The 24372-nt window shown below is 37.9% G+C and overlaps 1 protein-coding gene across 4 annotated transcripts in view; it reads left to right on the top strand.

Moving 5' to 3' along the window:
• Positions 1 to 21001, top strand: part of LOC114046291 (augurin-like) — a 58076-nt gene extending 37075 nt beyond the window's left edge. Inside the window, exons 1-5 of one of the 4 annotated variants that reach the window (XM_027866590.1) lie at positions 7843 to 7877; positions 8055 to 8192; positions 13746 to 13793; positions 15975 to 16132; positions 20117 to 21001. In XM_027866590.1, the coding sequence (XP_027722391.1) occupies positions 8099 to 8192; positions 13746 to 13793; positions 15975 to 16132; positions 20117 to 20278 (462 nt within the window). In that variant the 5' untranslated portion in view covers positions 7843 to 7877; positions 8055 to 8098 and the 3' untranslated portion in view covers positions 20279 to 21001. Of the gene's footprint in view, positions 1 to 7842; positions 7878 to 8036; positions 8193 to 13745; positions 13794 to 15974; positions 16133 to 20116 lie in introns of those variants that run through there. The other 3 variants (XM_027866591.1, XM_027866588.1, XM_027866589.1) reach the window with 3 other exon arrangements.
• Positions 21002 to 24372: the final 3371 nt, after the last annotated feature.

Raw genomic sequence — 24372 nt, 5'->3', positions numbered from 1 at the left:
TACGTGAAAGTCCTATTAATCAATAATTTTAGACCATATAAATTAACTAGACAGTATAAAAAATTATGAGAATATGCCTGCCAAAACAGATGAATGTAATATGAACTATATGGATATAAATACAAAACACCTTTTATACTCTAAATAATTGAAGTAATATTTATTGTGCATGGATAAAGCTAATACAATAAAAAAATGACAATTTTACCTAACTAATCTATTTATATAATACCATCCCAATTAAATCACTAAAAAAAAATCTTACTAAGTCAAAAAAAAAATAATAACAGGGTTCATTTAGAAGAGTAGAGGGTCAGGAACTTCAAGGAAACCAGGACAAAAAAGATGTGAAGGAAGTAGATTCAGTAGCATCAGACCTTAAACCATATTACAAGGTAAGAGAATGTTGAAGTATAAAATGGATAATTTTAATTATTTTAAATTAAAATTTTCCTGTATAAATAAAACCTATATAGCCAAGAACAGAGGGAATGCAGAAAAATTGGGGAAAAATAAAATTTCTCATAGACAATATCCCAGATAGAATGTGATTGGGTTGGAATATTGTTGTGGTGTAGGAAATGATTAGCTGGTGGTTTTAGAAAAAATATGGAAAGACTTGGACTTATAAAGAAAGATGCCATCCACTACAGAGGTACAGATAACAAGTGGAAATAAGCATAATGTGGTCTTATGTATACACATTTGAGTGTATATGTGTAGGTTTATGGATAGTTATGTATATATATATACATATATATAGTATGTGTAAGTATGTATGTATATATGTGTGTATATTCAAACATATATACATATATATGTGTACTTAATTGTAGCCATCTTGGGGAGAGGGGGAGGAAGGAGGAAAATAAACTAAAAAGTGCACAGCAGAGGACAAAAGAAAACATACAAGGAGGCTAAGAAAAGATGAACAACTTTGAAAATAAAGTGTAATATTTATTATATAGATTTTCTTGAAATGGAAATTTATCGTTCTATATTGGCTCCTATCTTATGTTCTGCTGTATACATGGCAATGTTTTTTTTTCCTTTTCTTATTTTGTATTTAAGTTTAAAATAAATTCAAATACAATAATAATAATAATTAAAAAGAGTATACCAGATAATGCACAGAGTGAATGAGCTCTCTTTCTGGGAGCAAAGTACTTCAACCTAACCCAAAGAGCATCCTTGATCTCACCCAAGGAGAAATTCCCCTATGTTTCCAGGGAGGTACAATGGAAATCAGAGACACATTGAGGCACTGGTTCCTTTATGACTTCCAAAGTCTTTTCCGTCCCTCAAGAGTCATTCTAAGGAGAGTCTAGAACTATATGTGTGTTCTCTCTCAAAGCAGGAAGAGGAATGTCTCTCTGATTCCATTCCTCATGTAGGAACAGTGTCAAATCATCGTTCTCTCCATCAATGAGGACAGTTTTATACAAATGCTACAGGCTTAAGATCTGGGCTACATTCATATAATAATTTTCATCTTTTCTAGAGATGAAAAATAACATAGATCTTGCCCAAAACACACTTACAATACTAGAAGCAGTACAAGCTGAATAAACACAAATAAAATGCAAGGTAGAATGCAATAGAAGCTAAGGAGAGGTCCAGAAGAAGTTCTCTAGGAAACTTTGAATTAGAAGAAATCATAGACCTCATAGAGGAAAGGTGTTTTGGAGGAATTTTTTTAAAAAAGTAATAGTTTCCCTTTTCACGTTAATTGTACAGCCCTGGTTTATATCAACCTATTCTTGAAACACTTTTTTTTTGTTTAAAATATAATAAATTCCTATTCGTACCAGACTGAAAACAGGGAAGAAAATATATCATTTCAGCATAATCTATGACCAGCTGATTATTTTATCAGAGGTACTTTAAGTTTTATTATTTAAAAGGCCACTTTGTTAGGAACTTTTTTCTCCTTCCTTTTTCCTCTTTCTTTTTTTTTTCAGCTTTATTAAAGAACAACTATCTAAGTGTTTCAGTTTGGCAATTGTCGAGTTAGCAAAATTTGCCTGTTGGAGCTCTGGAAATCCCCTTGGGAGCCAAACTCCCAGAATCCTCCAGTGTCCTGAAGTCTGTGGAGAATGAATACTTTATGCTTCTCAGTTTTCTTTAGATGGAGAGGAAAGTTTCTCACATTTTTCTCCCTTTTCACCTTCCACCATTTATTACACATGGCAAAAGTTCTAAAAAGCCTAACATGAAAACTTGATTTAACAAGCAGAAAGAGTATATTTCTCATTGATTTTGAGAATTCAGTCCTGTTGTTCCAATTCCTCAAATCCTTTGATTCCCTTGTCCCATTAATCCGTTGTGTCGTGGGGAACTCCTACCACCAGCCTCCAGCCTCATTCCCATGCTGCTGGAGTAAATCAAGACATTTTGCTGACCGGGTCCTCTCTAAGTCGATGCAAGCTATCTCTAGTTTGTAACATTGCTGCATGGCAATCCTTTTAATCATCTCTTAACTCAATATTATACTACCTGCACTGACTTTTCTCAACCTACTCTCTCCTCTAGCCCTCAATTCATATTCCTTCTTCCTCATTGCCAGTTAATGATTTATCTATTAATACTAAGAATATTAAATGTGTCCTCTTCAGAAAAATGTAATCTTTCTAGCTTTGCCCTTGATTCCATCCTTAATTCCATCTGGGTCCTTGCTCTATCAATTAAGTCTCTACCCACCCCTGCCCTCAAACCTGCCCCCATGTACTTTTTTTTTTTTTTTTGGTCAAATCTTTATTGGGTAAATGAGGAAGAGAGGCAGGATCCAGTTTGGTCCATCTAGGCAGCAGCTTTCCTCAAGGTAGCTAGGATGTTGCTAAGAGCCTCTCTCTTCCTCTTGAGTTCCCCTCTCTTTTTTTTTCTTAATTTAAGAGCTCACTTATTCTTAGAGACCGGCCTGCCTCTCAGAAAGAGCAAACCCACACACTTCTTACAAAGTTACCAAAAAAGCCATAACACTGACAACGTAATCAGTCTCCAAATCTACCCTTCTAGATTTTCCTCATATGACTCTCCTTCTCACACCCTGTCATGTTGTCTTTCCCACTACCTAGAATGAGCTTCCTCTATTCTCATCAATTAGAACGCCCCTGTTTCTTCAGAGCCCAATTTAGGTGTCACTTTCTCCAAGAAGACTTTCATGATCCACCTAGCCCACTCCTTGCCAAGTGAAATTGAACTTATTCTACTCAATTTAATCATGCATAGCAATGTTTCTGGAAATTTCTTTTGAAATTTTCCTGTATTTCTTTGTATCATAGTAAATGTATTTCTGTCTATTGGACTGCTCCTTGAGATGAAGGTGAGTGCTATCTTTTTACCTCTGCTATCTTAGTATGGTACATTGTCTATAGTAGACACTTAATGCTAGTGTCTTCGCTTTGTTATTATGGATAATTTGTCCTGTGAGTGTCTCACTTGTGCTTAGTGATTTGTATGTTGTCTCCCCCACTAGACTTAGCTCTTTGAAAGCAGGAACTATTTTTTGTTTGTTTTTGCCTTTCTTTGTATTTCTACTGTCTAGCACAGGGCTTGGTAAATAGTAGTAATTTAATAAATGCTTATTGACTTGCCTTGTTGATTGATTCAGCATTTGTTGAGTTGAATCTATTGGGTTTAAATTACTTCTAATCCTTGGCATTTTGGTGAGCATTGTCTGTTCCATCATCCATTGCTACTATGATATCCCAGAATGCCTTTTGGAAAGAGCGAAACAAACATTTATTATGCACCAGGTACTGTGTTAAGCACTTTATAAATATTATCTTATTTGAGCCCTCATAATAACTCTGCAAGGTAGGTGCTATTATTATTCCCACTTCCCAGCTGTAAAAACTGAGGCAGACAGAGGTTAAGTGACATGCCCAGGGTCACACAACTAGTAAGTATCTGAGACCTTCTGACTCCATGGGCAATTAGGTGGCACAGTAGACAGAGTGCAGGACCGGCAGTCAGGAAGACTCCTCTTCCTGAGTTCAAATCCAGCCTCACACACTTACTACCCATGTGACCCTGAGCAAGTCATTTAACCCTGTTTGCCTTGGTTTCCTCATCTGTAAAAATGAAGAAAAGGAAATGGCAAACTATTCCAGTATCTTCACCAAGAAAACCCCATATGGGGTCATGAAGAGTCAGACACAACTGAAAATGATTGACAACTTCCCGACTCCAGGCCCAATACTCTATGTGTACTACCTATCTGCCTTTTGTAAATGATATATTTACATGCATCTACACTATTGGACTGCAAAGGCAGGATATAAACATACTGCAAAGAAATACATGTATCCAAAGAGTCATGGTTAGTTGATAATGTCTTTCAATTTTGACCACCAAATGACAACCTAAGCTTAATGAAGAGAAAGAACTAATCAGTCATTGAATAAAGTCAATCATATGATAGCATTTACTGAATGGGAGTTGTGGAAGACTACTGGGAGTGATAAACCATCCCCCTCTATAGTCTCTTCAAGGCATTAGATGTTTCCTTTACATTTCCCTAAATAAATATTTGTACAAGTATATGTCTAGAAGTCTCATGCTTTTAATATTGTTCTTTTTATTGATTATAGTTTTCCCAAGGGTAACCATAAATTTTTTTTTGCTAGGGTTTGAAAATTGAAAAAGAAAATAGAAGTAACCTCATTATCAGGCAAATGCTTTTGAAACAAGATTAACTCACAAGTGGTAGAAGCCAGGAAGTTCAGTAATTATTTGGTCTAGATATACTTTTATTTATCCAAGAAGCACAGAATCTCCTGGCAACTGCCCTCATTATGTAGCAATATCATGCTGGTCAACAGGTTAAAGAATGTCCTCTGAAAATCAGGAAAAGATTGAGCATTTACAAGTCAGAATTTTTACCCTGGAAGATAAAATATTGTAAGCTCTCTCTCAGCATCAAAAAGCAGCTTTACAACCAATATACTCTTCTGCCAATGACTGATACCCTTGCCCTTCATATTTAAAGATGCCACTGCAGTTATTTTCTCTGCCAGACTTCCTTTCATCAGCAAAATTTACACTTGAGTTGTTTGAAGGAATAGGGCTTGAATTACACCATCCATATTATCTCTCCTGGGAAGAGAATGCAACTCAACTTTCATTCTGCTTTTCCCCTTGCCTCCTACATATTCAAAGATTAAGAAAAAAAATTAGTCCCCTGGTAGTTGGAAAGAATTCATGAAACTTCTACTTTCCTCTAAAGGTACTGTAATAGTTTAGGCTATCAAAATATTCAATAGTATTCTATTGAAAAAAGCCCACAAGTTCTATGTTGGTCAAGTTGGGGTATTCAATAGTTTATTGTAAGTCAAATAATTGGAGCTGCTAATACTTTTTTAAAAATAGTTTTTCTGCCTTTCTTACATTACAATTATCTCTGTATTGAACAAAATTGACTGTTTTGTTTTTGTATGTGAGAGAGTTCAATTCAATTTATGTTATAATAAAAAGTTTTGCTATGAATATTTTAGTATATATTAGTAATTTCTTTATGCCTTTGATCTTCTTGTATTACATGATCTTTTTTTATGGTAGGTTCAAATAATTAAGTCACTTTTGTCACATCATTCCAGATTGTTTCCTGGGACAGTAGGACCACTTAATAACCCTCCGAACTGTGTTCTTGTGTGCCTATTTTTCCATAGTCTGTCCAACATTGACTTTTTTATATCTTTGCCAATTTGCTAAAGGTGAGGTGAAGCCTCAAAGTTACTTTATTTTTCTCTTATAATTAATGACTGTAACTTAATTTCAGGTGATCATTGATGCCTTATAATTCTTCTTCTGAAAACTGATTGTTCAGAGATGCTAATACTTTTTAGTATCATCCTAAAAGGCAGTTTTGTATTTATGAAAACTTGACATACGAATAACCCAAACATGCAAATACTTTGTAGGGGAAAATGTGCTCCAAATTCCAAGTAGCTGAATACAATCAAACTTTTGTAATGCAGTCTGTTACAGTATCTTCTTCATGGAGTCTCCCCCACACCAAAAACAAAACAAAACAAAAAAAAGTTCAAACTCACAGTCTGCTTTTCTTGGGTTAGTGGCTGTGACCCTAGATCAAAAGGTATAGTCTGTGGCTCTGCACTCCTAAAATAGTAGCTCATAAGCCCCCACCATTGAATTTACCTTTAAAAGACAATGAGTAGACAAACAGCTCAAAACAAAAGCAATTTCTAAGATAGCATAGTTAGAACAATAGCATCAAAATTCCCTCTTCTTACACCTGGGGTACATTCTCCCACAAATATACTAAGCATCTGTGCAAGCACAGACTTAGAGTCTGTGGTATAGAGGCACACACTTAGGAAACACTTGTGTCTAGGGTCATTCATACTTTTGGTACATACATTCTTTTTTTTCTCTCATGGAGTCCTCCTGCTGTTCCCTTCTCAGTCCAGCATCTTTGCTGGGAAGGTCACCTAGATAAATTCCTCGAGCCTGGTCCTCTCCATCACTCCATTGCCAGGGCTAGTTCTCTCTTGAACCTATAGTCAGCTCTGAAATGATTTTTTGTTTTGAATTCTACTCTCCTCTGTGTTTGTGACTCCATGGAGAATGTGAGTCTCTGCTTCCTGTTGGAAATATCTGTGCTTCAAACTCTCTCGAACTGACAAACTCTGGAACAGTTCTACCTGGTGCATGACCAATCTTTTGCTTATAATTCAATCAAGGAGCCTTTTCAGATTTTGTAAAAATGATGCACGTGTCCTATCACTCAGTAACTCTTCCTTCCACAAATTTTTTTTCCCTCCACAGTAACTCTTATAACCCTCCTCTCAACTCACACAGCTAACCACTCCCCACATTCAGTCCAGTCCCTCATCACCACCTTCCAAGATTATAGGAATAGCCTCCTAATTGGTCTGTTGCCTCAAACCTCTCCACTCTCCAAATAATGCTCCTTATACCTGCTAAAGCGATTTTCCTAAAGTGCAGCTCTGTCCATATCATTTTTTCTTTATTCAATAAACTCCAATGACTCCCTATGGCCACTAGGAACATCCTCTGTTTAGTTACTTTTTTTTTTTTTTTTTTGGTCTAGGCCCCAAATACCTTTCTAACCTTATTATACATTACTTCCTATGCTCTAGTGAGCACTTAATAAATGCTTATTAATTGATTGGTTAAACATAATATTCCTGGATTTCTGGATGGATTTCACCAAATCTCTTATGATTTCCTTATCTTTTGTGGACAAAATGGAGAGATGTGGACTAAATGTAGAGAAGTTAGTTGGATTTGGAATTCGTTAATTGGTCAGTTCTTTGGACCAGTGCTCTTTCCACTACACAAATGTATCTGTCTCTCACTTATTCTTACTTAGATGGGCCTTTCATTTCCCTGGTGCAGGGACCCTCTTTACAGGTGTAGAATATAACTTCTCATGGCCAGGCATACAGTAGGGACTGAAGATATAAATTAGGCATCTGCCTGTTTCTAGTTCCTGGGGATAGGGAAAAGGGGGGCAGAGGGGAAGCAGGACTAGGGAACCACTCTGTATAATCTGGTATTACGGTATGATGGAAGCTTGAGTCTTTCAGTATGTGTTTGCAGTTATGCTCTTTTAAAAAAAAAATCTACAGGAATTCCACTGCCACGAGAGAGTAGAGTAAAAGATGGGGGGTGGGGGTGGGGGTGGAATGAAAAACAACCACAAGACCAGGGGGGAAAAGGCTTCATTCAGTAAGGAAAGGAATAGTGGACCACTATGTATTACTCTGTGCACTTTGGCACGGTCCCCTTTGCTTTTGGCCAATTTTTCTGTTTGGAGCGGGAGCCCAGGGATTATTCCATCAACTTCCAGGCAGAGCTGAAAAGAACTAATTGAGCAGCAGAAGCCGCGGGTGTGTGTCTGGGTTTGTGCGCGTGTTTGCACAATACTCTTTCCTGTTATGACTGCCGGCCAGTTTGGGTCTGGCCAGTTGGGGGTCTTGGAGTGAGGAGGGAGGGTGGGTGGGATCGGGTGTGTAAATCTATTTGTTCTCCGTCCCCCTTACTAGCACCTCGCTTTGTCCCTGCAGCTGAGAGAGTCGGAAAGCATCGCGGCGAGCAGCTGCCGGTAGAGATGGGTTCTGCCTCCTCCAGCTCCCAGTTCACCTCCAGCCGGGTGCTAGCTCTGGCAGCCCTGGCGCTCGTCCTACTGCTCTGCCTGGGGCCAAGTGAGTGAGACCTCTGCACCGTGTGGCGCTGTCTGGGCTGAGAAGCGGAGGGACTTGGGAGGGCCGGAGGAAGTGCCCGGTAGCACTGCACTTGGCCTTGCAACAAGGAAAGCTGCCTGTGCTAGGGACATGGGATGGGATGGGACGGGACGGGACGGGATGAGATGAATGAGATGGGGTGGGGGGAGGAAAAGATGGTCAGGAAGAAAACCAGCCTACATTATCCCCGGAATGGGGAGAGAGGGAGGATGGAAAGCTCTTGGAACTTAGGGATGAAGAGAAAGAAGGCAACGGCCGCTGCAAGTGGGTCTAGATTAGATAAGCAGGTGCTTTGGTGAAAAGATCTGTGAAAGAAATGTGAGTTCGAGCCTTAGTGCTGATCTTCACTGCTGTGTATGACCACAAACAGGTGACTTAATACTTCTGACCCTTTTTTCATCTGGGTGTAAGAGGCAGGTTGCCGGGGGGGGGGGGGGTGGAAATTGAGGGTCCACTTCTGAATCAGAAAGAGCTGAGTTTGAGATCTGCCTCAGACTTGCTGGTTGGGTAACCTTGGGTGAGTCACTTAACTTCTCAGTGCTCTTAGATAACTATCTAAAATGGTAAATTGCAGAGCAGGAGTTCTCAACATAGGTGAAATTGCAGGTCCACACCCCACTCCCAGAACGCCCCAATGGCGTACCTTCTTCATACGGTCATGTGAGGAAAGTTCTCTGTAAACCTCAAGAAAGTGAGGGAAAGTGGATGGAAATTCTAAGTCTTCTAGTAGACAGAAGGGGCCTCCTTGATGAGGAAGATAAGGGACTGATTAGGAGTCCATTTTAGGTTTTCAGGTGTATATGCTCATGAACAGGTGGAGATGCTGAGAATTGCTCCCTATTTGGGCACTTCTCATTCTTTCCCTCCTCTTCTTACACTATCTGCCCCTAGAGAATTTTGTCATTAAGCGACGGGGTGACAGGGGAAGTAAAATGATATCACCTTTGGGGTTCCTCATTTCTTTTGTCATAAAAAAATTTACTTTTGTAGTACAGGTTAGTAGCAGCCCAAGTCTGAGGCTTACAAGGACCTTTTGAGAGTCATTTTACTCTTTGCTCTGCCTAGTCAAGGAAAGAAGCAATGAAAATACGTTTGGTAATTAGCAAGGCAGTGGACAGTACAAGCTTAGTTTGAATTTAAGATCTGCATTCCAAATGGGGATCAAGAACAAAGTTCTCTGGGAAGAAGAGTGAGAATCTATTCACATTCTGTTTGAACCGAGTGGGCAAAGCTAAGATCAATAGGTAGAGGACAGAAGTAGATTTCAGCTCCTTGTCAGGAAAAACTTCCTATCAATTAGGAAGTAGAATGTACTACCTCGGTAGACAGTGAGCTTTCCATCACTAAAAGTTTTCTGACAGGGGCTGGTTAACAGCATCTCATGGATGGTGTTCCTATTTGAGTAGCATTAGATTACTTTAGAAGTTCCTTCCTACTTTGAGATTTTATAGATAGGACCATAGCTCTGGAGCTGGAAGTGATGTCAGAGGTTTTCTGGTCCAATGACTTCATTTTTCAGTGAGAGAAACTAAGGCCCAGGGAGATGAGGTGACTTACCCACCATCAGGTATTAACTATCAGAGGCAGGATTTGAACTCAGGATCCCTGATTCCATAACTCATGCTCATTTCACTATATAATATGCTTGTGAAAGTTCATGAGATGGGTTGCAGACACTTGAACTAAAAGAGAGTTGTGAGGACACACAGGGTTATTAATATTTGAATTTCCATCATATGGTTGGCCTCCCTGACTTTTAAAAAGGGACTAGTTAGATTGAACATTACCTATGAGTTGTTATTTTCTATAGTTATTTGTTAAGTTAGTGCAAAGAATTCAGTATTTTGTAATGAAATGTTCCTATATATATTTATAAATACAAAGGGTCTATCCTATATTTCTCAGAAATGTTTGGGAGCATTTACATTTACATATACATATACACACACTTGAATAATGTACTAATACAATTAATATTCATCTATCATCATGAAGTAAATTTGAACTGCTTGGGAGATTCAATGCCAATAAAGACGACAGGGCTTTAGTGTCCAACTTCAATAATGTTCAGCTATGTCTGACTCTTCATGTCCCATCTTCCTCAGCTGTTGAGTCGTTTTTCAGTCTTGTCCCACTCTTCTTGATGCCGTTTGGGGTTTTCTTGGCAAAGATACTGGAGTGATTTGCCATTTCCTTCTCCAGCTCATTTTACAGATGAAGAAACTGACACAAACAGGGTTAAGTGACTTGCTCAGGGTCACAAGAGCTAGATTTGAACTCAAGAAGATGAGTCTTTTTGACTCCCTATAATCCTGTAACCTATCCAATGTGCCACCTAGCTTCCACCTCTCTCAATGACATTAACTAGTAATGTTGAGAGGGAAAATCTATGATACAGATTTCCCTATGACAAATGTAGTTCGATTTTAATTACCTATTTTATGGCTTACTTTGCACTGATTGAAGTGAGGGCACAGCATCTCATGGATGGTGTTCCTATTTGAGTAGCATTAGATTACTTTAGAAGTTCCTTCCTACTTTGAGATTTTATAGATAGGACCATAGCTCTGGAGCTGGAAGTGATGTCAGAGGTTTTCTGGTCCAATGACTTCATTTTTCAGTGAGAGAAACTAAGGCCCAGGGAGATGAGGTGACTTACCCACCATCAGGAATTAACTATCAGAGGCTTACTTTTTTTTTTTTTAATGGCTTACTTTGCACTGATTGAAGTGAGGGCAAAGATAATAAATGTTTACTTGAGAACTTGAGATTTAAACTGATCATAGAATTTAGAACTAGGAGATCTTTACAGATCACTGAATCAAGAAGACCTTAACCTTGGATATGAAATACATATATACATGTGTGTGTTATATTTGTAGACAAATAAATTTTTGTGTGTGTATGAAACAAAGTAAATAGAGTTATAAAAACCAATTATATTGAAATAGTTATTAAAATATATGATTTATATATGCATAAATATTGGTATATTTAGATATAAATGTATATACATTATGTATGTATGTATACATGTATTATGTGCATTATATACATGTATTTATGCATATAAATAACAAAGTAAATATAATTATAAAGGAAGCCTGTTATGTCAAAATGATTATTTAAAATACATAATTTTATATATACAAATTTGTCCATATATATAATTTCTCTATGTATCTATAAATAACAAGCAAGTAGGATTATAAAGTAAATAAGTTATATTGAAATATATAAAAGATATACATTATGTGTGTGTATATTTATACATATATGTATATGTACACAGTAATAGATCTGAAATACGACCCAAAGCTAACCCTCAGTTCAGTGCTTTTTTTCAGTACTTATGTTGTTTTGTTTGGCAGGCAATTCTATGTTAATTTTAAGAAAGTACAACCGAATCATCAATCCCTAAAACCAGTTCAAATGTGAAAATCAAAACTATGTCTTATTCTTTAATCTTTAAAGGTTTTATACAAGAAGTGAACAGTACCTGGGACCATCTAATCTTGTATATATGGCAATCCAGGAATTGTGAATATCATCTGTTAAATGACAAACTGATAGATTGTCATGTGGGTGATTTGAGAGCCAGCCTGTGTGGACTTGGTCAAACATTTAAAAGTAAATTATAGTACCAATCCTCTAAATGTTTTCTTGGATATCATTCTGTCAAGCCAGGACTGTTATTTCCTAACAAAATGTTCTCAGTACCTAGAAACACTTTCAGAACTGGGCTAATTCTGGCAATCATCACTGCAATCAATGTTTTGTTGGAGCTGTCCTAGCTTGTCTCAGGATAGGCAAACCTGGATAAAGTGTTTTGTGACCTCAGAACAATAGTTTTCCCCAATTTTATCTCCCGTCATTTTGTTTGAACATTATTTGACTATATGGTAAACATACAAAATATGGAACATCAATGGTAGAATGGACAGAGTGATGGGTTTGGAGTCAGACCTCCCTCAGACACTTGTTATCAGCATGACTGTGGGCAAGTTACTCACCCTCTCTCACATTGAGTTTCTTTATCTGTAGCATGAGGGGATTGGACTTAATTGTCTTTAAGTTTTAAATCTCTGACCCTAAGAGTGATATGCTACAGGTAGTTAGAAGAGCAAGCTTTGTTCAAAAAAAAAATTCTAGAAAACTTGGGAGAAAAAAAAAATTCAGTTTGTCATTTTAATGAAAGAAAGTGGGGGAAGGTACCACCTGGAGAAAAATTCATGAAAATATCCTGATCCATAATAAGATGCAAATATATTCTGCCTTAAATGACTCTTGTCATTGGTATACTCCTCTTTGGAAACATTTGCTCCTTGCTGCTCTTCTATGTAGAAGGGATTGGGAAGATAATTCTTTTCACAGAATCTCAGTTGGAACAGATCTTAAAAGACATCAAATTTAACCTATGGGACCCTCCTCTACAAAATCCATGACAAGTAGTCATTCGATCTCCATTCAAAGACTTTTGGTAAAACCACTGCCTCCTGAGGTAGCCCATTCTTCTTTTCTGGATTGGTGGGAGGTTTTCCCTGACATTCGGCATAAAATTGCCTCTTTGCATCTTCCAACTACTCTCCAGTTCTATCCTCTGGGCACAAGCCCAGATCTAACCCACCTTCTTTCTAACAGCCCTTTAGATATTGAAGATAGTTGTCATTTCTCACCTAATCATTGTCTAAGCTGAACATCTCCAATTTCTTTAAGGTGTCCTTTTGTGAGAGGGTGTCCAGTTTCTCGGCCATCCTGGTCTCCCTCTTCTGGACTTACTCTAGTTCAGGGGTGGGGAACCTGTGGCCTCCAGGCTACATGTGGCCCTCTAGGTCCTCAAGTATGGCCCTTTGGCTGAATCCCCTTAATAATTTGTTCTGTAAAACTTGGACTCAGTCAAAATGCTGCACCCGAGGACCTGGAGGACCACATGTGGCCTGAAGGCCACAGGTTCCCCACCCTTGATCTATTAGTCCATCAGTGTCTTTCCCAAAAGTTAGTGCCCAGAATCAAACACAATATCCCATATATGGTCAGCTAGGGTGGAGTACAGCAGAACTGCCAATTCCTTTATATTATATATCATGTCTCTCTTAAAACATCCTGTTTGAATTTACCTTTTTTTCTGTCTGTTATATCAAATTGTTGATTCATAATGAGCTTGTGGTTGGTGTTGTTTAGTCATTTCAGTCATGTCTAACTCTTCGTGACCCAATTTGGGGTTTTCTTGGCAAAGACACTGGAGTGGCTTGCCATTTCCTTCTCCAGCTCATTTTACAGATGAGGAAACTGAGGCAAATAGGGTTAAGTGACTTGCCCAGGGTCACACAGCTAGTCCGTGTCTGCGGCTAGATTCAAACTCAGGAAGATGAGTCTCCCTGACTCCAGGCTGGCCACTCTATTCACTTTGATGCCTACCTGCCCCCTCTGTTTCCCAAGCTTTGATCTTTGTTTTAGAGTGATTAAAGGAAACCATGCAACCCTACAGCTAATCTTTATTTTTCCTCCTTTTAGATGGCACAAGAGCAAACAAGCTCAAGCTTATGCTTCAAAAACGAGAAGGTAAATAGACTGAAATGTTAAAGTCTTGTGTTCTTGGTGGGTTTTAAGCATATCAAAACAAAGTTGTGAAGGCTCTCTCACCTGGAGACATGCTTTCAAAAAATCAAAAGTATTTCTGCTTAGTCAATTTGAAGGTGTGTATGGAGTGTTATGTTAGCTTAATAATCTTGCTGATAAATTGATAAAGGTTGTTCCTCTAGAAATCTGTCAGTGTGAACTGAGAAAACAGAACCACAATGTTTCAGTGTTAATTGAATTTTGATTCTTTTTAAAACCATGGGACATTTTAGAGTACGTCTCTCTAAATTCAAGTATTTTTCTTTCTAGTTTATTGTTCTTTGAAGTGCAATAAAATTTCAATCTCGTGGAATATTTAGGGAATGCAGCTGTTCTGGTTAATTGAATTTTCTATGAGCTGAAGATTAAATAGAAAACTCTTTTTGTCTTCAACCATTGTTACTGAAGATATTTCTTAAATCATATTCTTTTTAACTGGTAGCAACCTGAGAGATCATCTAGTCTTACATATTTTAAAAACAATTAAGAAAGAAATAACAACATTAAACAGCAACATAAACTATACTTGCTTAGTGGCATTTACATTTAAATTTCTATTCATAAAGTTTTATTACCTTTTTTTTAAGACCTTCCTGCCAGGCTTCCATTGATACATTCACTTTCCCTCCTATGTTCATAGGTAGAGAGTATTCCATTCTTCTATCTGGTTCTCCTTTTCATTTTTTCTTTGCATTATTTCCAAAGATTTTTTCCCCCCAGGTCTTCTTTATATCCCTAATTGTTTGCTTACTTGATTTAATAATACTGCTATGCCACAATATATTTAACGACTTCTCTATGGTTGGAAACATACCCTAAAAATGTTATAAAAGACAAGAGCTCAAAGATTCTCATAACAGTATTGTATATAATTTAAAAAAAAACACACTGGAAGCAATCTTGATGTCTTAAGTGCTTATGCCTTGGTAAATACAATACGGAGAAGGATCATTTCATTTTTTTATATTCATAGCCTCAGTACCTAGTACAGTGCTTAGAACATAGTAGAAGCTAAATAAGTGCTTATTGATTAATTGATAGTGAGATCTTTCTTCTCTCATTCAGTATCTTGCAGTGCTCCTAGATCCAGACACCTGGTTCTGCTATTGTGACCTTGAGAGGGCCACCCACATTCCTGGGCCTGAGTTTCCTTATCTGTAAATTGGTGTCGGACCCAATGAGCCCTGAAATTGTTCCTTTCAGTCCTAAAATTATATATTTCTAGGATTCTGGACATTAATGATCTTTGTCCTATATTACAAATATATCTGTAATGGAGGATTGGCACTTCCTGGGGAAGCAGGGTGGATGATGTCATTTTTGGTGATCTAAATATATGCCAAACCCCTATTATACATTAAAAATCGTAACTTTACATTAAAAGATTGTAATTTTTATTTTTATTTTTCAGTGTAGGTAACTCCCTACACTGTTTCCTGGAATATTCTCCTTCTTCATCTCCATATTTTGCAGTCCTTAGTTCCCTTTAAAACTCAGCTCAAGTGTTCTCTATTATAGGAAGCCTGTCTTAATTTCCCCTGGTTATTCATGCTTTCCCCCCCAGAACAGTGCCTGTCACATACTTAAATTCTTGTTGAATTGGATTGTATTTTTCCTGTCTTAGAGGAGAAGAAGCTTCTTCTGATTTGCATCCTGGGCAGAAAGATATGGGCCTACAAAGTACTTGATTAGGCACTATGCCTGTAACTGAAAGGTTCCATGCTTATACTTTAACGGGCTTTTTGTGCCCACAGGCTGAATGTAGCTCATTGATGGTGGCAGAAGGCTTGTGGTCAAGCTTCATTGCATAGGCCCCTGGGATCATTAGTGGAATAGCAGTTCTATCCAGGGATTGGGGAGTTCCTGGACCTTGGAAGCTCTTCAATGACATATATCCCCCTCAACCTCTCCAATTTGTCCTCCAAAGAAATAGGACTTAATAAACCAACATGTAGAAGCATGTGTAGGTGATAGAGCCATTGGTCACTAATATTGAGGCTATATTTTTCAGCATGGCATGGTAGGAATGGAGTCATGAAGGGGATATAATGCATTTTTATATTGATTCAAGGCAGAAAAATCATGTCATGTACTTTGGGGGGGTGGGGGAATTAATCATTTCAGCATCTGATCCAACTAAGACAGAGGTTTCAGTAGGTGAAAACAAAGCAAAGGAATTTTTAAGCAACATGAAACGCCAGAAACGCCAGCTATGGGACCGAAGTCAGCCAGATGTACAGCAGTGGTACCAGCAATTTCTCTACATGGGTTTTGATGAAACTGTAGGTATACTTTTTTTAAATCCTGGGATGATCTGGGGGAAAGGTGGAATGAGGGTACTGAGGATCCAAAACATTAACTATTGGTTTTCTTTAGTTTGTGTATATGTTACTTTTTTTTTAAGTTTTACTGATATATTTTTTAAAATTTATATCATTTTCTGATATCCCTCTCTCCCTATCTCAAGAGTCTTGCCTTGTCACAGAGAAAAACAGTTGAATAAAACTAGCCAAAATAGGGACTATGTCTGACATAACATATGCCATATTCTGTACCTGTAATCCCGCACCTCTCACCCCAAATAAGTAAGGGGTGTGTGTGTGTGTGTGTGTGTGTGTGTGTGTGTGTTTGTGTTTTCCATATGTCCTCTGGAACTAATATTGGCTATTGCCTTTAACCTAAGTTCTACAAATTACTTGTCTCCCAATGACATAAGACTCTCAGTTGGAGCTTTTAGCCCTATATTAACTAAATTTGGCAATAGAATAATATCTTTGTACTGGTCTGCCTAGATCAAGAGACACTGCCTTCCAGTATGTCTGGGAGGAAGGTTTGCTGAGGCATACATTTAACTTCATTGCCCAGTCTTTCCCTGGATCTCCTGAGAGTATCTGGTGTCATGAGCATGAACAAGTCTTCCAACCTCACCTCAAAAATGTCAAAAACAACAAAGTTGGGGCTATGGGATGTGAGAACAGGGGAGGGGGATAAAATGATATTTAAAAGAAAACAGGCATTCATTCATAGATGCTTACAGGGTGATTTCCAGAAATATTGTAGTAAAAGCAAGATTTTCAGTCCATCTACACCTAGTCCAAAGCCATAGTTGAAAGATTCCCTGGGCTAACATAGATAGATAGATAGATAGATAGATAGATAGATAGATAGATAGATAGATAGATAGATAGATAGATAGATAATATTTGCCTCATGCATAGAAAATAAATACATGATATTTTAGAACTTCTGTTTTATCTAGAACCTCTATTTTAGAACTTTTTTTTTTAGAATAATTGTAGCAGGGAAACGTTAGAGATACTTTAAAATCTTGGATCCTCCTGGCTTCTGGAATATTTTTGCAGAGAATGAATTGGCAAAAATAAAATCAGCATCATTAGAGTTGCGTGTATTATACATGGGATCGAAAACACTGTTAGGTTTGCAGGGGAAGTCTTCATAGGAAAAACTCTAGCTCATGCCAGCAGAAGGTGGAGGGAGAGTGAGAAGAGTCATGGAACTGAATGCCCTTTGCCTCCAATGAGCATTTCATGGGTGGCCTCTCTGAGTGGGGCCACTGGAAATATTCAGCAGGAGAACTCAGAATCTGACTCCCATTTTGGAGTGGGTGGTACAACATAAGTACTCAGTAGGAATGATGAAAAAAAATGTATTTTAAAGCTAAATTCCAAACTAAGCCTAGGAATGAGAAAAACAAGGATTGGGCTTAAATTTAAATGAGGATATAAAAGACAATTGTAAAAAAAAAGTTAACAAAAAAGAGAAGACCAGGACATCTTGAAGAGAGGTAGACTTACCTCATTGTGCCACTTCTCTTTCCTCATGAGTACTTTGGACCCAAACTGGAATATAGCAAAGGTAACTGAGGGTAGTGAAGTGGTACGGGGCAGCTAGGTGATATGGCCGATAGAGCACTATGCCTGGAGTCAGGAAGACCTAAATTCAAATCTGGCATCAGACACTTTGTACCTGTGTGACCCTGGGCAAGTCATTTAATCCTGTTTGCCTCAGTTTGTTCATCTGTAAAATGAGCTGGAGAAGGAAATGGTGAACCATTTCAGTCAGTATCTTTGTTGAGAACACCCCAAATGAGGTCATGAAGAGTTGGACACGACTGAAAAACCTCTCAACAACAACCACGACAGATGGGACAGAGGAGAGAGCTACACTTCTAGTACATCCCTTCCAGGCACCCCCAAAAAAGCCACAAAGAAAGCGATGTCCAAAGAGCTCACATTCACATAGGTTTTGAAAAGCACAGAATAGTACAGTAGAAGGAATATTGGAATTAATATCGGAGAACTGGGGTTCACATTCCAGCACTGCCAGTGTTACTCGGGGTCAGTCATAATCTCTTTGAGCCTTAATCTCCTCATCTGTAAAATGAAACATGGGACTACAAGGCCTTTAAAGCCCCTTGCAGCTCATATCTATGATTCTATTATCAAGTTCCTAGGGAAATATACCTGATGTCCTTTACAAAATTTCTATGATCTCTTTCAAGACCCACATCCTCTAGTGACCTAAAATACTATAAAGATATGCTATAATCGTACCTCAACCTATAATGATAGGTTTGACTTTCTATAATACAAGTAACCTATTTGCTGTTGTTGTTCAATTGTTTCAGTCGTGTCTCCCCCATTTGGAGTTTTCTTAGCAAAGATACTGGAACGGTTTGCTATTTCCTTCTCCAGCTCATTTTACAGATGAGAAACTGAGGCAAACAGAGTTAAGTGACTTGCCCAGTACACACAGTAGTCACACAGTAGCAAGTGTCTGAGGCCAGATTTGAATGCCTCAGAAAGATGAGTCTTCCTGACATCAGATCTGGAACTTTAATCCACTGTACCACTTAGCTACCCCATGGTTCCATTACTTATTTGTATGTTATTATTAATTTTTACTTCAATTCAAGAAAGATTCTTCAAGCTCCTATTGTATGCAAGGCACTATGCTAGGTGCTGGTAAATGCAAATATAAGAAAAATGGTCCCTGAACTTGAGAAATTTACACTTGAGTGAGGAGGATAAGACAAGGAGACACATAGCTTTATGACAAGGCAGAATGATGAATGTCAGAGAGAGGTACAGAGTGCCACAGGATTTTTAGGAACAAGAATTCATATTGATTTAAAGAATCCAGGAGAGTTTCGTGAAATATGTGGTATTTGACACGAGTCTTGATGGATGAATTAGATTTCAATAGATAGAGATGAAAGTTGCTGCTCTTCTAAGCAAAGGAAGGAACGTAAGCAAAAGCATGGAGGTGAGAAAGTTAGCAGGACTTATTTGAAAAACAATGAATAGAAGTAGAATTTGATGGGAACACAGGGCAATAGTGAGAAAGATAAAGATAGAAAAGGAGATTTGCACCATGACTGACACAGAGGACTTAAGACTAAGTATAGCGGGCAAGGGGAACCAGTAAAGGTTTTTGAACCTAGAATTAACATGATTGGAGCAACACCATAATTCAATAGAAAGAGAATTAAAATGAGATTCACAAGACCTGGATTTTTCCTTGTATTTTTATTCCCAGCACTCAGCAGCCTGGTACATTGTAAGTGCTTAATAAATGCATGTTGACTTGACTTGATCCTATCTCCTGAATTTCATGAGAACTGTTTCTAAGTTCAAAACAGTGTTTGTCCATGACAAGTGAAGACTCTTGATAAAATGACGGCAAAGAGCACTGACTTTACCTGCCTTGCCCTAACTAGTAAAACATTTGGTGGTCATGGTAGTGTTTGACAAAAGGCTTGAAGTTTCAGAATTAGAAGGACCTGGATTCAAACCCAGTCTCTGCCACATATTGGTTGTGTAACCTATGACCAGTCATTTAGTTGCTTGAGGCCCCAGGACCAGGCACTTGCCTACATTGGTAGAGAAAATTTACTCTAATATTAGTGAACTCCCAGGTCTGTATGTTAACAACATAAAAAAAGTCAAATCTAACACTGGACTTAAAAATAAGTCCTCATAACAGATAATTTAAAAAAAGCTAAAGTAAATTCCATTTCAGCTGATTATTATTTACTTCTGAACAGGAAAATAATGATGTACTTTCAAATATTTTTCATCAGTGCTAGTCTTTAAAATAAAAAAAAAGTCAAAAGACTTTATTTGGAGAAAGTGCTTGGGAGAAATCATTAAATTTGATGGGGGATAGCTTTTTGAGGGGAAAAGAATTGGAGGGGGCACTTACTTTACCGCAATTCAATATTCTTGCTATTCTTTTTGATTCAGAAATTTGAAGATGATGTTACTTACTGGATAAACAGAGGCCGGGATGGCCATGACTACTATGGAGGTTACTACCAGCGTCATTATGATGAAGATGCAGCCATTGGACCTCGGCATCCCCATGCCTTCAGGCACGGAGCCAGTGTCAACTACGATGATTACTGAGTGCCCTTTCTGATGCTCTGGATCAGGCACTTCGTTTTGTTTTTAAATTCATCTCACAGGGTTGTTGTGAGGATCAAAGGCAATAATGTGTATGCAAAGCACTTTGCAAACCATAAGCACCATATAAACGTGAGCTGTTATTATTCCTGTTTTACTAGTGTGTTTTGAAAAGATTTTTGCTTGTTATAAATCTAGCCACTGCCAAACAACAAAAAAAAAATCTCATCCGTGTCCTCCTATAAGTTCAACAAGAGTGGTCCACTCCACATACTGGAGGACTTCCTCATTTTTTCCTGTCATTGGGAGGAAGAAATGAAATTATACAAGAAGTCTAAAAAGTTTAATCTTAAGGCAGTATCTTAAGACTGCCCTAAGACTTTTGAGACACGCTGTGTATTAATTTTAAAGAAATAACACTAGTGTTTTATTTGCTTCTGTGTCCCTGTTTCTTGTGTATATCTTTTATCATATTTTGTTGCTTCTTTTTAAAAAAATATAATCATAGTCAGCAAGTATATTGTTGTTCTGATATTGTATCGTTCATTCTACATCTCTTTCTATAGATCTTGCCGTGTTTGTACTCTTATATTTGTCACTTCTGAATGGCACAATAATTCATTCTGATGTATTTTCTATCTCCTGCTATATTTCTGTTTTATTTTAATCCGTATATAGCTTTCTCTTTATGACTCTAATGCAATTGCTAAAGAACAATAGAAATGTCACCTGAAGTTTGATGTAGGTATGTATCGATATATTACATCTTATACTCAAAATAAACTTTTGTTTAAATATGCTTTTTGCTGCTTTCACTTGGTTAAAAATCAAGTTTATTTCAATATCAATTACTTTGTCATTAATGCATTTAATATTTCAGAAGTTTGAGAGATGACTGTGGGACACGAGAACAACAGGCCAAGATTCTTTTGTTAGCATTCTATTACGTCGTTAGGATTTCCCACATACGCTACCAAGTCTTCAACATAATACATTACGCGTAAGGTGCTGAATGGGAAGAGCCTTCACTTTAAATCCCAGACTATGCTAGATAGAATACATGAATACCGTGCTATGCGCTGAGGATACAAATTAAAAAGAAAACTCCCTTTCCTCAAGGAGGGGACATCTACTTTTTTAGGGGTTAAATGGCTTACCCATGGTCACACAGCTAGTAAGTATCAGGTGTTTGGTCTGAAGCCAGATTTGAACTCAAGTCCTCCTGACTTCAGGGCCAGGGCTCTATCTACTGCACCACCTAGCTGCCCCATCATCTACTTTTCTAATGAAGGAAATAACACATATATAGGAGAGTGGTGGCCACGGAGGAGCTCTTTGTTCAATAATGTTTCTGGGATAGTGAGTGAGGGCATAGGGAAATAGATGGACACATCCCGTCTAAGAACAAGAGCAAAATTGATTTGACCATGGTTCATGGTTCTACACCTGGAGGACATTAGGGAGGAAAGAGTACCTTTGATTGGCAGTTGGTTGAGGAAGCTATCAAGAGTTAGCCAGAGAGGACAGAGTAGTATTTGTAGTAGTCTATCAGTTGATTGGTGCCCTGGAATGGAAGTTTCTCCAGTTTGTGGTCTTTCTGTGGGTTGGAAAGTTGACTGTGGAGGAAATAGTTGGACAGGAAGGGGAGTGTTCTGCAAACCTGAGTCTAATCACTAATGAAAAGATGGACATTTCACAAAAAGGAGACATTCCTAAAATGTTTCTCCTCATTGCTCTGTTATCTCTCTAATCTGGCTTCTCCCAACTGGAAACATCTGTGAGTTTTTCCTGGAATGATGCTTTTATATAAATGGTCTGGTTTTAGGTCTAGACTCACATATAGCCCATGCTAGATATAGAATTATTAAGTCTTAATGGAGAATTAATAGAGGATTAGAAAAGTAGATGTCTGAAGAGTCTCTTTAGTAATCTAATGTCCTTTAAATCTATGATCTTGTAGTTCTTTGATTTGTTACCTAGCAAATGGGGGAAGGGCAAGAAAATACAACATCCTCAATAATTTTTATAAATAGCTAAGGCAGATGGGGATACTTTTTTCTATATATAACTTCTAACTCAAGAGAAGGCAAACACTGATCTGGGATTATATGAGAATGAAAACCAGTCTAATTTAGTCTTCATTTTTTAATGGAGACATATAAAAGGCTAAACTAAATTTTGAAATTAAGAATAGGGAACAAACAACTGTATTTAATACATATGTATACATGTATTTGTGTATACATCTATATATGTATGTATATAGAGTATGGCTAAAAACTTCATTATCCTCTTCAGAGACAACTTGACTTTCTTTTTTCTTTTTTAATGAAAAACCATTTATTGAATTCCTATTCCTACTAAGTTCCAAGTGCTATACTCAGTACTGGGGATGGATCACAAATTTAGAGAGACAGTCTATGGTCAAGGTCACACTTGGTGGGTGGGTGGGGAGGGGAAAACAACATATTAGAGAGCTTACTTGCTGGGTAGATAAAAAGTTTTTAAAAAGTTCTAAGTCCTGAAAGTCATAAGGATGCACACCAGAGGGGCAAATTGTGTGGCCCAGACAGGCATCTTTAGATTGTCAGAAGGTCAGATGATATTGGGATACAGTAGGGCATACAAGCAGGGCAAATGGTAAAGCCAGGAAGTCCTTAGAAAGCACAGAGGGCAATGTTTGTTTCCCAGCCCATTCTACCTGAAGGAAAAGTTGGTGACTCCCATTACCCCAAGTCATGTGAGCAGTCAAGCAGTCTGGATTGGTTTCTAGGTGATCTGGAGCAAGAGTTGAGCAAGTCAGAGTTCAGTTGGTTATGACAGAGATGAGGATATCTGCCTTTCTCTTATTGTTAGTACATGTGAACAAGTCCTATAGTTGTTTATAGTATGTTTATAATATAGTATATAGTATTTTTTGTTTATAGTATTGAAGAAAAAATAGCACATAGAAAAATTGAGAAAGGATGTGAAGAAAAAAATTACCAAAGAGAGCCATGGAAGATAGCTCAGACAGAAGGGGGAGGGTGGGAGGAGGGTAAAGAGAAAATAATTTGGAAATTATATTTCAGGGTTAAAGAGAATGACACTTTAAAACCATCTCCAAGTATTGAGTTGAGTCTTCTCACGTCTTTCTTGTTGCTTCTCTGGCTAATCTTTGAGTTTCAGCACTGCCCTCAACTTTTGACCAAGCAGGTATGTACTTCCGCTCAACATCTATGTTCCGAGTCATATTATCCAGCTTAGTGAATTGGTCTCTGTGGACAACGTCTGTATTTTTACTTGTTTTCCAGCCATTTTCTTTCTGCTTGACAATCCATTCATTCATACCTTTGGTGATAAGTTGGTTATCTGTACACACAGTAATTCCATTCCATTTTTTGGACCTTTGCTTGCTCAATCATTTTGGTAGCTGCTTCTAATGATGCTCTTTGGTTTGTCTGTTGTCCAGAATATGTACCACTTATGTTTAGATCATGTTCTGGTCCCAGGAGACACCAATACTTCCTCGAGTCCCTTATCTTGTGAATGTTGATGGTATACTCTCTGGTCACTACCTCATTGATGGCAGAGCGTCCCTTCTTTTTCTCTCCACTTTTCTTTGCCGGAGCCATTCTGCCTGGGACCGGGTCAGAAAGCCATTATTGGGTATACTTAAGCCCCATAACCTCTCTCCTCTCACAGAAAGAGTTCCTAAGGGGGTTATGGTAATATTATCCTTATCGTACTATTCAAATCAATCTATTTTCATATCAATGCCAACTTATGGAGTCAGTCTTGTTTGTCTACTCTCATCCCCACTGTTTGAGAAGTATCCCTCCTTCTCATGTCAACATTTCTCACCAAGTTTTGGAATTTGAAGGAGCGGTTTTCATTTTTAGTGACTCCTAGAAAACTTTGGGCTGTCTTAGTTGGAGAAAACATAGGGATAAAGCAATAGTTGTATGCCATGAAACTGAGAATAGGTAATCAATCTTTCATTAGTTCAGGGGTCCACCATGGTAGTGTGACTTTCTTCTTAGTTAAATTCATTTGAAGTCTCCATCGGTCTGCTACAAGTATCAGGATTCATCCTGTGATTTCATTGTTATAAGGAG

The sequence above is a fragment of the Vombatus ursinus genome, unplaced genomic scaffold (genome assembly GCF_900497805.2).
Source record: "Vombatus ursinus unplaced genomic scaffold, bare-nosed wombat genome assembly UNPS02014781.1, whole genome shotgun sequence".
Classification (NCBI taxonomy): domain Eukaryota; kingdom Metazoa; phylum Chordata; class Mammalia; order Diprotodontia; family Vombatidae; genus Vombatus; species Vombatus ursinus.
This window is presented reverse-complemented; position numbering and strand designations above follow the sequence as displayed.